At 41.5% G+C, this 15,160-nt stretch overlaps 1 protein-coding gene across 3 annotated transcripts in view; it reads left to right on the top strand.

Annotated features, from left to right (window-relative positions):
• GIPC2 (GIPC PDZ domain containing family member 2) overlaps positions 1–15,160 on the top strand; it is a 77,560-nt gene that overhangs the window by 47,253 nt on the left and 15,147 nt on the right. For all 3 annotated transcript variants that reach the window (XR_003912130.1, XM_029948699.1, XM_029948698.1), the window contains exon 4: positions 13,576–13,682. Coding sequence is in view for 2 of the 3 variants with exons in the window: in XM_029948699.1 (XP_029804559.1) it covers positions 13,576–13,682 (107 nt within the window). In the remaining variant the exon portion in view is untranslated. The remainder of the gene's footprint in view (positions 1–13,575; positions 13,683–15,160) is intronic.

Here is a 15,160-nt window from a genome sequence, read left to right as displayed (position 1 = left end):
ACGACTTTGTTTTTAGCCTGGAGAGCTAAAGGTTAAACATTTACCAGTTTAACCAGTGTACCAGTGACTATTAAGAAGGTAGAATTGGCAACTCATTGTAGAGGTAAAAGATACTGCAAATGATGACCCAAAGATTTATGGCTTGGGTGAGGGATTGAATGTAGTGTCATTCTTTAAGATGAAGAAAACAGGAAGAGAAGCAGATTTGGATGAGAAGATAGAGAAGAGAGACTATACTTACAGTATAATTTTGGGCCTGAGGAATTTGAAACCTGTGGGAGAATTTAGTTGGAAATGTGTAAGAGGTAGACGTGTGTTAAGAACTGGAGCCTAGGGAATAGGATTTAGGAGTAATTTCAAGCTGTGGAAATCCCATCACGCAGAGTAGTAAGAGAAAAAGACCAAACCTAGAGCTGTGGGGGAAGCTCAGCCTTTCCAGAGTAGAGAGAGGAGGAGCCAGCACAGTGAGGAACGGTCAGACCTGGAGGAGACAGCTTTAGGATGGCCTTTTCCCCAAGCACTCCAGAGCCCAATACTTGTCCCAAGAGCAGATGCTCCACTGCAGCTTTTCCTGAGTTGGTGGTGGGGCTCTGAGGGAGAAATAAAGGCTATTTTAAGATCCTCAGATTCTCCTGTGTTGATCAGAGTTTAAATCATTGTTCTTCATCCAGTGGATCTCTACCAGTATGTTTAAAACACAAAGTCAGTGGCTTAGTTGGTTAAGTGTCTGACTTCGGCTCAGGTCATGATCTCATGGTTTGTGAGTTTGAGCCCTGCATCGGGCTCTCTGCTGTTAGGGAAGAGCCTGCTTAGGATTCTCTGTCCCCTTCCTTATGTACCTCCCTCTCTCATTTTAGGTCTCTGTCTCTCTTTCAAAAATAAACTTAAAAAAAAAAACCCAAAGTAGAATAGAATTGGAAATGTCATAGTGCTTTGTGCCTTGTAAGGGTACATTATACTGTACATATCAGTTATATCATTTTTGTATATTTGTGTTTTTATATATATATATACACACACATATACATACATACTATACATACACACACACATACATATATATATAGTTGTGTTATGATATGTGTATTTCTCACTGTGGGTCATAGCAAAAAATAAAAAAAAAATGGAAGCCACTGATTTAAATGATTTTCTTTGTTAAAAATTTGTAGTTTGAGAAATCTTTCCCATACCTAACATGTTTTCTCCTGGTCAGCTGCTTTCTGATCCAAATTTTTCTCCTTCTAGCCATGAGTTGATGGCAGCCTTCCCAGTCCTTATCAAGTCTCGGGTGGAATGTCTCTAGTGATATTTTTTTTTTAGGGCATGGCTCACTTCCTTTCCCTTTTTGCCAATGAAAAGGAACATGTCTCCACAATGAGCTCAACTCTGGAGGGTTTGCCCTGTAAACCTAGACTTTCCCAAGGCTATGAAAACCCACTCTTACATTTAGCTGGCTCTAAGACTAGAATAGGTCAACTGGTTTGTTTCCTGTGTGGCCTTTTAATTGCAGAAAAATAACTGTTAAATCTCTGAAACTTTGGTGGTTTTACTTGGATGAGTCTCTATCCCGAAGTTCTTTAATTTTTAATTGTTGCCCTTTGTGGAAAGACGTTTGTGGAAGAAGGCCTGAAGTGTTTTTGTAAATTGTTTTCAAAATCAGAAAGAGAGTTAAAAGAAAAAGTTTACCTCCTAAAGCATTAATAGTCTTTGCTTTGGGGTTAGATTTTGTAACAGATCTCTGGGCTATGTCTTCTTTTAGAGGCTTCATTTCTGTGCTATGTGTCTATCAGAATAGGATGTTCAGTATGTGAAGTACGTCTGAGTCCTTTGAGTCATTCACAGCTGGAAAACTCGGACCTCATCTTTGTGATTCAGCTTCATTGATGTACTCATTTTCAAAGACTAAGTCTATTTGATATTAAGACAGAAACTTTGGCTTTTAAGGTTTAAATGACTTTTTAGATAGAAAGTATTTTTTAGGTGTTTGAAATGTCTATTTTTCATGCTATTTCTAGTAAGAAAGTTTCAACCAACAAATGCTTTTGGTGCCTTTTCCTGTATACTGAATTCTACAAAACATACTGGGGAATATGATAAAAGTTACTAAAGAGAAAGTACATGTAGTTACGTATATAGATTGTCACATTTGGGCTCTGTGATCATGTGGCATTGGATGATAAACTTTGTGACTTGGGTTCTTCATACAAAAGATGAAAATGATAATAGTATTTATCATATCAGGCCACTGTGAGGATTCAATGATTAAACACATGAAAAAAGAACAGAGCAGTCCCTCATACCTACTAAGTATTTAATGTAAGTTTTCTTACTATTATTATGAAAGTGGAACCTTTCTGTAAGGAGTAATTTTAGAAACAAGATGAACACATAGAAAACTTTGAAAGTAATGCAGATGAGTTGGTGATTAGCAGGTTAATTTTTAGGCACTCTGGCAGGGTTCCAGATCTTGGAAAGACTGATGATAGTATCATATCTAGTAGATGTCTGCCATTCACTTTTTTTGTTTCTTTTTAAAAATTTTTTAATGTTTTATTTATTTTTGAGATGAAGATAGAGCATGAGTGGGGGAGGGACAGAGAGAGAGAGGGAGACACAGAATCCAAAGCAGGCTCCAGACTCAGCTTTCTGCACAGGGCCCGATGCGGGGCTGGAACTCACAAACAGATCATGACCTGAGCTCAAGTTGGATACTTAACCAACTGAATCACCCGGGCACCCTTGCCATTCACTTTTCTAAGAACTTTTTATGTAGGAAATCACTTAATTCTTTCAGCCACGCTCAAAGATTAAGCAGTTTGTCCAAGGTTTCAGACTAGTGAGTGATGAAGGCAGCCTTCTAACCCAAGCGCTGAGCCTTCAGAGCCCGCCTCCTAACAACTGTTGCGGATAAGCCTGCATGTTTGCCATCCTCAGGGAGCTTCCAGTTTATAGAAGGAGGCAGATACATTAAGAGTCAAGTAATTCTATTAATAGTAGTAAGTTACCATTTATTGAAGGCTAATAAGAAGCAATAAAGAGCAATAGACTCAGACAAATTGCTTGGGCTTAATTTCTATCTATGCTGCTTATTATCTATGTGATTTTGGACCATGTACTTCCCCTGTTCCTGTTTACTTATCCATAAAGCGTTTTAAAGATGAATTAATGTATGTAAAGTACTTAGAACAGTGCTTGGCACAAAGTGCTACATAAATGTAAGTCATTACTAATGGGACCACTATTATGGCCTGATTTAATCCTCATGCCATTCCTGGGATGGTTTTTCAGATAAGTAAACTGAGACTTTGGGCAGTTGAATACCTTGCTGAGGTCACCCAGTGGTGGAAGGGAAGTGCAAGTACAGTACTTCAGTCCTCTTTGCTCCTGAGGCTTGTATTCTTAACATTGAATGTTACTGCTTCTCTAGAATACAACACAAGCCAGAGTATGTGCTAGAATACAAATTTAAAGTGCAGTTCAGCTGAGAGCTGACTTGTCCATGATTGGAGGGGTTTTAAAGCTTAGAGAGTGATGGGAGCTGGGAGAAATGGTAAGATTGGAAAGGAACTTCCCCAGAGAGAAAACCATGGTTTTTGGTAGGTTCCACCAGTATCAGGGACCTGTGTCCTGTTCTCATGTAACTCCCCATAAGAGGTGACAGGATGCGTGATAGAGTTGCATAGGATATTAGAGACTTAAGAACTATGATCTTGTGGGGCATCTGAGTGGCTCAGTTGGTTGAGCATCTGAATTTGGCTTGGGTCATAATCTTGTGGTTGGTGAGTTCAATCCCCACATTGGGCTTGCTACTGTTAGTGGAGAGCCCGCTTCAGATCCACTGTTCCCTTCTCTGTTTCTTTCCCATTTACGTGCTTGCTCTCTCAAAAAGAAAAAAAACCCAAAAAACAAAACTGTGGCCTTGCAGTCTTGAGGTGAAGGTCTCCCTGTGTCCTGTGTTCTGGGCTTGGGCTGCAAGTGGACACACTGACTTGGGCATAGAGTTCCAGCCTGTAGGGTTTGTGTTGGACTGAGCACATTAGCTCTTTTGATCCTTTGGAAGAGAGACTTCCAAAACAAAACTAAGACTCAGTTTCTCACCAAGCCTCTGGAATGGGGGACTCCAGGTTCCGTTCAGTCTGACATTTCTTATACCCAGAATTGTGGAATAAAAATTTTAAATCCACTTCAGAAATTTAAATTGGTGTTCAGAGAAGGGAAAGGTAAGAGTAGGCTGGACTAGATGAAAGCATTCCTAGGGAAGATTTACATTTGAACCTGGCCTCAGTAGATGAGAAGAAAAATACAGACAAGGAGAGTTTTCTGTGGAAGTATTGAGAACAGTGAAGAGCCTGGGCTTGTAGGAACTACAGCAAAGCAGGCTGGAGAAGCAGTTCTGGGCCATTATAAGAAGAGCTCCAAAAACTAGTTGGGGAATCTGAGCTTGTTTTGGGGGAAAATAGGGAGTCATTTAGGCATTAGACCTGAAGAATGACATGAAATAGATTTTGGGGAATTAAGCCTGGAAGACCATTGTGGCTGTATTTTATAGAGGAAAAACCGCAGGAGGCTGTAGCAGCAGTCGGGGAGTAAATAAGGGTTGGGATTAGGGGCAGCAGTAGGAATTTGAAGGAGAGAAAAACGCCTGAGGAATATTGCCAAGGCAGACATGGCAGTTAGGAGGTGGATTGATGCTGCTTAGTTAAAGGAGAAGAGAAAGTTCAGTAGAGGCAAATGTCACTCCCAAGATGTCTATCCTCGGAGCCTGCATAATAAGAGTGAAGATTGGAAATGTGGCGCTTGGGATGTAGAAATGGTTTGGGGGGAAGTTAGGGAGAGATGTTCAGTTTTAGATATTTTGCATTTTATCTGAGAGTGGCACTCTCTTCTATGTTGTTGTTGATGTTGTTTTTCCTGGCAAAGGTCTAAGGTCTTCACTGTGATAAATTAGGGGAGAGAATATGCCACTTAATCATCTCTTTATGTCACAGAATTTGTTTTGCCCTTCTATTTAGCTAGATGTTGTTTTGGCATTTGCCACAAAGATACTATGGGAGAAGATAAATGAAGAGCCAAATTCTCTTTTGTGGGGTGTGGCAGATGTGTTGAATACTGAGTGTAACTGATAAATGCGTTTTCAGTGTCAAGACTCAGTTGGAGAAAGACCCAAGCTAAAAACACACTCTTTTTCTATTGTATACTCTCCTTAAGAGAAAATTTATTAAATGCTGACATTTTAAATTGAGATATGTGAAATTATAATGTTTCAGGAGTACTTGGAATTAATAACCATGAATAGAAGACAGGTAACAGTGTTCAACTATTCTTAAGCTCAGTCGTAGCACTTGTAGGAGGAAGGGGTCAAAAATGCCTTGATGTGAGTAGCTTCCTTAATATGACTGAACAGCATGAATATAATGTAACTTATTAGAGTGGCGCCTGGGTGGCTCAGTCGGTTAAGCATCCCACTCTTGGTTTTGGCTTAGGTCATGATCTCCTGGTTCGTGAGTTTGAGCCCTGCATTGGGCTCTGTGCTGTCAGCTTGAGATTCTCTCTCTTCCTCTATTGCTGCTTCTCCCCTGATCTTTCTCTCTCTCTCAAAATAAATAAGCTTGAAATTTTTAAATAAAAAATGTAACTTATTAGAAAAACAGCAATTATACCAATAATACATTTTCTGCCACAGTATTTTTACAGTGGGGGTTGTCATATTATTATAGGAAAATGGATCTAACGGATTGTGTTCAAAATTGTGGTAAGAGCATGTTTTAAGAAAAAGTTGAGATTATTTTTGTGTATGGAAAATGATTAATGATCTATTAAGTGAAAAGGCAGACTACAAAACAATGTGTGGTAATATTCCATTTCTGTAAAACTATCTTCTTAAATGTTTATTTATTTTGAGAGAAAGAGTGAGCTGGGGAGGGACAGAGAGAGAGAGAGAGAGAGAGAGAGAGAGAGAGAGAGAGAGAGAGTCAGTCCCAAGCAGCCTCTATGCAGTCAGCACAGCCTGCTGCAGGCTCTGCATGAGATCATGACTCTGAGCTGAAATCAGGAGTTGGATGCTCAGCTGACTGAGCCACCCACAGGCCCCTGTAAAAACTAAAATGACTTATAGCAAATGTGTATTGAAACAGTGTTTTTTTAGGTGGTCAGTTTGAATGACTTCTTTCTTTAGGCTTCTTGTGTTTTTAATATAAAATGAATATACTAACTTTTATAGCCAGAAAACAATTATTTGGAAAAGGAAGCTAGCATTTCTAGGCTAGGAAGTAGAGAGACTGAATGGTTCTGTGTTAGTAATGTAAAATATTCCATTGTATCAATTCTTTAAATTGTTAAGCTTGTTTTTATAACTATTTCTCATACCTTTTTAAAGGTTTGTAGAAAAGTATATAGTAAAGCAATAATAAAATAATAAATAATAGAGTGTGGAATATCTCTTGATTTTTTTGAATTCTCTGATAAAATCATGCTGTGGAATAAAATAAGTTTAAAAAGGTAAAAACATTTTAGCCAGGACTTAAAGTTCCCCTCCTATTGGAGTCCAGAGGTTTGTAATCTTCTTTGTAACACAGTGCCCTCTGTATTAAAGCTACAAACCTTCTTCACTGAGGAGGACATTAACTTTTGCCTATAATCTCAAGGCGTTCTAAAAATAGGGCTGAGTTTTTCTCAAATGATGTCCTTTTATTTTTATTTTGAGAGAGAGAGAGAGGGCACAAGTAAGGGGCAGAGAGAGAGAGAGAGAGAGAGAGAGCTCACCTGGGGCTTGAGCTCACGACCTAGGTGGGGGGCTCGAGTGGGGCTCAGACTCGCAAGTTATGAGATCATAACCTGAGTCAAAGTCAGATGCTTAACGACTGAACCACCAGATGCCCTCAAATGAAATGTCAACTAAAGAATACGATTTGGGGTCCAATCATTCCATTTCCCACACTTGTCATGCACTGTACAGTCTCCTCAAAGGAACTGTCCAGAGCAGCTCTGTGTGTGTGTGTGTGTGTGTGTGTGTGTGTGTGTGTGTGTGATGGTGTTGGTTCATGTGTTGGCAACTCTTTTGATCCAATAGACAATGATGCTTTGTGCATGTGGCATCCACTTGTCTTTTTAAAAATTTTTATTTAATTTTTTAGAGAGTGAGCACAAGCTGGGGAAGAGGCACAGTGGGTGAGAGAGAGAATCCCAAGCAGACTCCATGCTCAGTACAGAGCCCAATGTGGGGCTCGATCACATGACCCTGGGATCATGAACTGAGCTGAAATCAAGAGTTGGATGCTCAACCAACTGAGTCATCCGGGTACCTCAACTTGTCTTTTTTTTTTTTTTTTAAGCACCCTAGCACCCTGCCAGCTGGATTTAAAAAACAAAACAAACAAAAAAAACCTCCTGGCTGTTCTAAAGGAGTCTGAGAAATGTTGGTGAGAGGAAGGGCACGTGGAAAAAAGGGAATGTACAGTTAAACTTTTATATTCTGGGACACAAGCTAGATTTTATGTCAGCTGTTCTGAGAAGTATGTGTGCATGGATGTATGTGAGCATTAGGGGTGGGAGTAGGGTAGGGAGCACTTGAGCTGTTTATAGACAGGTCCATTTGTGCATGTCCGAGCATTGGAAAACCTTTTTAGAAATTGCTTCACTGCTTAGACAGAAATCTATTGTGAGATGGCTTTCTGTTGGAAACAGTGGAAAACCTTACCAAACTGGCTTGTGCAGAAAAGGGCATCTTATAAATCAACTGTCCATGAGTGGCACTGGCATTAGCAAAGCTCTGTGTAGGGGTTCTACAATGTGATCAGGACCCAGTATTTTGCTCTTCTCTGCTGCCCGAGGCATCAGCTTCATTATTCCCATATCATCTTAAAGTTAGCTCCACATTCTGTCTCAAGATGAAGGTCAACAACTCCTGGGACTCTGTGCTTCCTTATTCATGCAGAACAGAAAAGGAGAGTGTCCTCTCAGAATTTTCTAGCAAAAGTCCTTAGATTCCTTCTGCCTTAACAGACTTTGGTCACATGACCATCTCCGAAACAGTCACTTGTTATGAAGGGAATTTGATAGGTTGGCCCATCCCTGAATCTGAGAGCAGTCAGCTTCCCCTGAACCGTAGTGCCCCTCAAATGATTGCTGGGCGCTGAGAAGGCAGCCAGTGGAGTGGATGCTGGAGCACCTCCACTGCCGAGTGCCTCCATGAGAAGGTGGGTTGAAACTCAGCCACTTTGGAGAATCTGGAACAATGGGAATGTCATGGGTTATTTCCATGACCTTGTAAATCGAAAGGGGATTTGAAAATCATAGTTTTATGGAAAAGACTAAATTGAATAAAAAAGAGACCTTTATTTGAAGTGACAATTCTCTGAACACTGTCAGAAAACCAATGCAAGTGTTTCTGACGGGGAGAGTGTTCCGGGAAGAGATTTCTCCTCCCCAGGTTGAAATGTACCAGCAGAAACCTTCTATAATACAAGCCAGGCCACTTGTATGTTAGCTGTGTGAATGCTAACAACACCGTATTTAGGTGGTGTTCTTTTATGGATGAGGACTTATTCCTCAAGTTCACACAATTTGTGAGCAGAGGAGCTGGGGTTTGAACTCAGGTTTTCTGATTCTGAACTCCATCTCATTCACTGAGTAAGTGTTAGATGTGGCTCCTGTTGAAATCTTAGCTCTGGTCCTCCTTATGAAAGTGATGATCCGTACTGTAGGCCAACCAGGGCCTTCATGAGGCCAGAACAGGACCCTGTTCCGCAGAAGTGAGGAGAAAGCCCCTTCTCCCACCTTGTCACTGTTTCAGGTGGGGATCTAAGCCATGTTGTATGTGCCCCTCCTGAAAACAGGGCGTTAGTTTCTGTCAGCCTCTTATTTCTCAAGAGGTCAGGGTGGGGCTAGAGACAGACATCTTTCTGTCTTCTCTGCTTTCCCATTCCTCCACTTCATGGCATAGCAGAGACTGGACGGTGGGCTGTTTATTGAAAATGCCCACTAAAATGGAGTATCATACTAGAATGATACTAGTGTATATAAATACTTTATTTTAAAACCTGTACATTCTTTTACTATTTTCTTGATGTAAAAATTCCTTTGAGTAAAGGACACAAATTGGACTTGTGTGAAGTCTTAAGTAATTACAATCTTAATGCATATCTATGGGTTCTGTTTCATTTTTAAAAACTAGATATGTGAAATGCTGAATACTGAAAGGTAGTTTTCTTAATATCCTAGTGTTGTCTTGCTCACAGCTAATTTTTTTGTTTTTTCGCATCTGCCCTCATGGAATCTTTCCAAAGCTGTTAACCTACTTTTCGTAGCAATAATAACTTCTTGGTTCACACTTACTTCATCAGTGCATGTACTTTTAAATTAAATTACATAATTAGAGTAACGGATACAATTGCCACAAAATGGGCATGGGAACAAACGTGACTGCTTCTTCGTGACCTCCTCCTCAACTGTGGGAGCAGCTGTGTAACCACAGTGTGCGCACCCTCTGCTCTACGTCATCCGCAGCAGGTGGGTAGTCTGGCTTCACAGGAGCCAGGAGCCCTGCATCTAGTGCATCCAGCTAGCTGCAGGCTGGTTACTAATGTCTTCTGGACGACCTGGGTCTCTCTCTTCACTCAGCCCCAAGAGAGGCTTCACGTAAACTTGTTCACGGGAAGTGAAGTGACTGACTTAGGGTTTGGCCTCGTTGATGAGACCTGCTTAGAATGGCACGCTGAAAGTAGGGCAGATGAAAAACATTCACAGTCTTCAAAACATTCAGCACAGAAGGACAGAACTTGCTTTTTCCCCCTCTCTGTAGGTAAACAGGACCGTCCTGCCTGTTTCCCATCCAAGTACTAACCAGGCCCGACCCTGCTTAGCTTCCAAGATCAGATGAGATGGGGCGCCTTCAGGGTGGTATGACCGTAGACTGTCCTGCCTGTTTCCATGTATAAATTGGTGATTTACATCCCTGAATCATAGGACCACAGAGAAACATGGCCTTGGTTTCTTTAACTGTAAAAGCTGCCTTTCTGGAGGCTGGTCTAAGCCAGAACTTAAAATTTAATATTTGGTGCCACCGAGTGGCTGGTTTTGAGATAACTATCCTCATGGAGAAGGATGGTTTGACAAATAATGACTTAAAAAAAATCTGGGGTGAATTGGCAGAGCACAAGAGATTTTTAGGACAATGCTTGTATGCTCCTGGAGCACCTGGGGGGCTCAGTCAGCTGCGTGTGTGACTTCAGCTCATGTTATGATCTCGTGGTTTGTGAGTCCGAGCCCTACACTGGGCTCATTACTGTCAGCAGAGAGCCCACTTTGGATCCTCTGTCCCCTTCTCTCTCTACCCCTCCCCTGCTTGCACTCTCTCTGCCAAAAATAAACAAACATTAAAAAATATTGTATGCTACTGTGATGGTGGATAAATTTTCCAAACCCATAGAAAGTACAACATCAAGAGTGAGCCCTAAGGTAAACTGGCAGACTTCAAGCAATAATGTGACAGTGTAGGTCTGGTGATTGTAACAAATTTACCACTGTGATAGCAAATGGTGATAAAGGGGAAAGCTGTACATATGGGGGGCAGGAGGTATATGGGAAATTTGTCTTCTCAGTTTTTTTGTGAACCTAAAACTGCTTTACTTACTTAAAAAAGAAACAAACCTTCCAGGCGTGTCTGGGTGGCTCAGTTGGTTAATCATCTGACTCTTGATTTCAGCTCAGGTCATAATATCATGGTTTGTGGGATCAAGCCCCAAGTCAGGCTCTGTGCTGACAGCATGGAGCCTGCTTGGGATTCTCTCTCTCTGCCCCTCCCCAGCTCTCTCTCTTTTTCTCTCTTTCAAAATAAACCTTGAAAAAACTTCTTAAAAGAAACAACCCTTCCATTCTACCTGCATTTTCCCTTCGAGGCACTGTGTTGTTAGGAACAAGGTAAGATAGAGACATCACCTAGGGAAGCTGGCTGACGTCTCCAGCCTGGATGACAATCCCTTGATAAAGCTCCCGTATTTCAGAGCCCAGGTCCTTAGCTTTGTAAACCTCGGAAACCTTTTATTTTCACTGTCATTAGAGTTATTCATTTTTCCAGGGTTATATCATGCTCACTAAACTTCCAAGAGACTTGTTAAGTCAGAATGCTAGTGTAGTATTTTATAGTTAGAAATGTGTGTGTAGTGGTAGACCAAACCACGTGTGTCAGCTGAGCAGCCCATGTTCTACTCTGTAGGAAATTTTTATTGGATGACAGGTTATACTGAGTAGGTCGCTTGGTGAAACCACAGTAGTGTGGCGCGCGTGTGTGTGTATGTGTGGATGTGTAGATGCGTGCATGTGCGTGTGCGGTGGAGGGGGCGGGTGGTGTAAGGTTGTTTATCTGGAAAGTCAGTATCATTAAGCTGAGACTGTCTTGAGTGCTTTAGGTCTGTATGTGACTCTGAGGTGGGAGTGTGTTGCTGGCAGTGCTGATGATAGACTCATCTTTTTCTGTGGGCACGCTTCTGGAAATTCTGTGCTGAACTTCTCCCATTAATTCACTCTTTCCTCAGGGCACAGTATGACTGGCAAGGCCAATGCAGGAGACTTGCTGATAAAGCTCTGATTTCTGAAGAATTTCTCTGATCACCATGATTAGCATTAGTGTCATCAGCTTAGGACAACTGGTCTCTTTATTGTGTGATAATTTTAGGTAATTTCATTCTCCAAGGCAAATGTGTTTTCTTTTTCTAAATGTTTGTTTATTTTTGAGAGAGGGAGAGCCAGAATTCAAAGCAGGCTCGATGCAGGGCTCAAACTCATGAACTGTGAGATTACAACCTGAGCCAAAGTCGGACACTTAACTGAGCCACCCAGGTACCCCAGAGGAAAACTTGTTTTATGTTTTGGTGATTCTGTCCCCAACTGCAGGTTAAAATTGTGTGGGTTGGTGGTATAGTGGTGAGCATAGCTGCCTTCTAACTGCAGGTTAAAATTAATAGTAAAATCCTTAATTGCTTTGGAGTAGATTCCCAATAGCAAAATGGTACTTGCTGAAGATGGGAATGGTTCTAGATTCTGTCAGTAAGAATGCATATTTGCTGGCCTCTTGATGTCTGTCCTGAGAACTTGACATCGCTCACTACCTACTAGCACATGCCAGCCTTTCCTGTGGCTCCTCATTGGAGCTCAGTTATCTCCAGTTGGTGGTAGGGCACCTCCCTGCCCCCATCTCTGTACTGTGTCCCAGACTGCTGCCACAGAGTCCTCTGTCAAGGGTACTCGGGGATATTTGCTAAATTATAAATTGGTAACTTGTGACTGGAATTGGATCCACAGGTTTTTGCTAATACATTGTTTTTAAAGGGTTGACTTAATTGGCATAACTTAAAATTCAGGAGATTCATAGAGAACTGAGGATCCAGTTTCTTTGCAAACAAGTAGATTCAATTCTGCAGGGCCTACATTTCCCCAGGCAGTAAGTTATTGGAGTAAGTTACTGGCCTAGATAGGGCACGTACTTTGGAGTTATCCTCAGTCCCCACCCTGCCCTTTCACTCATTTATGTTACTGCTTGGTATTGGGTGACTCTCGGTGCATAGGAAAAACAACCAAACAAAACACAACAAGCGTAAGGAAAGCAGTGGTTTTCCATGGATTTTTGATCTCTGTTCTGTTGCCTGCCTTCTGAGGGGAATTTCTTTCATGAAACTTGCCCCTAGCCTCTTTAGAATCCGGCTTCTCTCAGTATGACACCCTTGATATATTATCCTTTGTGTTTGCAAGAGGTACAGTGTTGGGTTGTCATTGAGGAAAGCACACAGGCTTGGGGTCGCAAGACCTGGATCTGAATCCCAGGTCTGTTCCTTACTGAGTCCAATTTCCTTTTCTGTAAAATGAAGGCTGTAACTTACGTCATGGGTTGGTATGAGTATTAAATGAGATTTTGTATACAGAGCATCAAGCAGAGGGTCTGTACTCCGATAGTAGGACCTCCACCCCTCTCTTCTATCCAGACTCGACTCTTCCTTCATGACCTTAATGATGTCTGCTGAACTCCTGCCTCTGCTCTTTCGCTGCTTACACCCCTTTATTCTTATAATAAAGCCAACTGCTTTATTTTTTGTTCCTTATAACTTCTAGTGCTTTCCAACTATATTTAAAATCTTTCCCTTTTTGGGCACCTTTGTAGCTTAGTCGGTAGAGCATCCAACTTCGGTTCAGGTCACGATCTCACAGTTTATGGGTTCGAGCCCTGTGTTGGGCTCTGTGCTGGCACCTCAGAGCTTGGAACCTGCTTCCAAGTCTGTGTGTCCCTCTCTTTCTGACCCTTCTTTGCTCATGATCTGTCTCTGTCTCTCAAAAATAAATAAATGTTAAAAAAAATTAAAAAAATTTTTTTCTTTTATTTTTGTAGCCAGACTGTATATGGAGTATAAGAATAACAATGGAATGCAAATTTATTTTGTTTAGGAAATTCTATAATAATACATGCTGTCTATCAAATATCTAATTGTGTGTGTAGTTTTATGATGGAACATACATTCACTTTTATAGAAATATGTTGACATTCTTTCTGAATATACATATCTTTCTCCATCTATTGTATATTTATAGAAGTAGAGCCAAGGTCAAAAGCTGGAAAGTCATCAGCAGGAAAAATTAGTACTGGAAGGGAGACACTTCGTCTGAGATCAAAGGGTCCTGCCACCATGGAAGAAATGGTAGGTTATGTTTATTTAACTTCCATTTTGCTTGGAAATATGTGGATATTCCTGTTTGTTAGAGCTGGAAATAAAGGTAAAGCCACAAGGTTAAACATAATGCCATATATGCTAAAGCAAACACTTTAATTCATTGCCTACTTTAATAGTATGACAATTACTGAAAGTGTTTAAGAAGGAAACATAGGAAGTAAGTACAAGAGAAGAAATTGTGATATATGGCCGTCTTCAGGTCCTGCAGAGAACATTTGCTAGAGTCTGTAGACATCTGGGCGGGCTCAAACACTTAACCAAAGTTCTCTGAGAGCCAAGAGAAAGTCTTAGAACCACTGGGAGTAGCAGGCCTACTTGCCATTTTGATAATTAAAGATTATAATCATGATGTCCAGTCTCCCAGGTAAAACATTTCCTAGTCATCTTTGACTTTTCTTTTTTGTATCCTTTTTTGGACCCTGGCGGGTCTCCCTCCACAATAGATCATAATCCAGTAACTTTTCACTACCTCTGCCCTCCTCACTCTGCCTGAATATTGCAGTCACCTTGTACTCAGTCTTCCTGTGTTTACCCTTGCCCTCTTTCCCTTTGTGCTCAGCACAGCAGCCAGAATTACAAATACAAGTGGTTACTTTTCTCTTCCAAACTCTCCAGTGTGTTCCCATTGTACTCAGAATAAAAGCTAAAGTCCTTGGAGTGACCAGCTCGATCTGACTCTGCATTTCTTCCCTGATCTTGTTTCCCACCACTCCCTGGCTCTCGCTGCTTCAGCCACATGGGTCTCCTTGCTGTCCCCAAACATTCCAGATGCATCCCACCTCCATATCTCTGTACTGTTGTTACCTCTGCCAGTCTACTTACGGGCATGGGCATGGCTTACTCCCTTGACTTCCTCGGGTTTCTCTTCACATATCACCTTATTTAAAAGGCCTTCTTTGAGTATTGTGCATAAGAAACAATTCCTGACATCCCTTCCTCTGCCCACTTTAACTTGCCCTTAATTTTCTTTAAAGCACTAAGCACAATAGGGCACATTATATCTTTGTTTCTTATCTGTTTAGTTCTTTTGCTCACATGTCTTGTTCGTTGCTGGAACCGCAGCACCTAGAACAGTACCAGATGCATCAAAGGAGCTCAAATCTTTGCTGAATTAACAGTCATTTAAACTTGAAAGGCAGCTATGCTCACCACTATACCACCAACGCACGCTCATTTAAACTTGAGAAGAGTAGGGTTTTGATGATGGACTTGGTCAGTTTTTAAGTGAAAACACTAAAAGGAGAGATCAATGGAGAGAGGAAGGGTGAAAGGAGAGAACAGCAGGGGTTCAGGGGGACAGGGGTAATGAGGATTCGGGGTGGCACATGGTGGTCTGCCCACCCAGGGAGACAGTGGTGCTGAAGTCCTCCTGCAGGCATGTGCCTCAGGGGAGGGAGCTCCTGCAGGCAGGCCACAAGGCTCCAGAGCTGGCTTGTTCATAGTGG

The sequence above is a fragment of the Suricata suricatta genome, chromosome 8 (genome assembly GCF_006229205.1).
Source record: "Suricata suricatta isolate VVHF042 chromosome 8, meerkat_22Aug2017_6uvM2_HiC, whole genome shotgun sequence".
In the NCBI taxonomy this organism is placed as follows: Eukaryota; Metazoa; Chordata; class Mammalia; order Carnivora; family Herpestidae; genus Suricata; species Suricata suricatta.
Note: the sequence above shows the minus strand (reverse complement) of the source record. Positions and strands in the feature narration are given on the sequence as shown.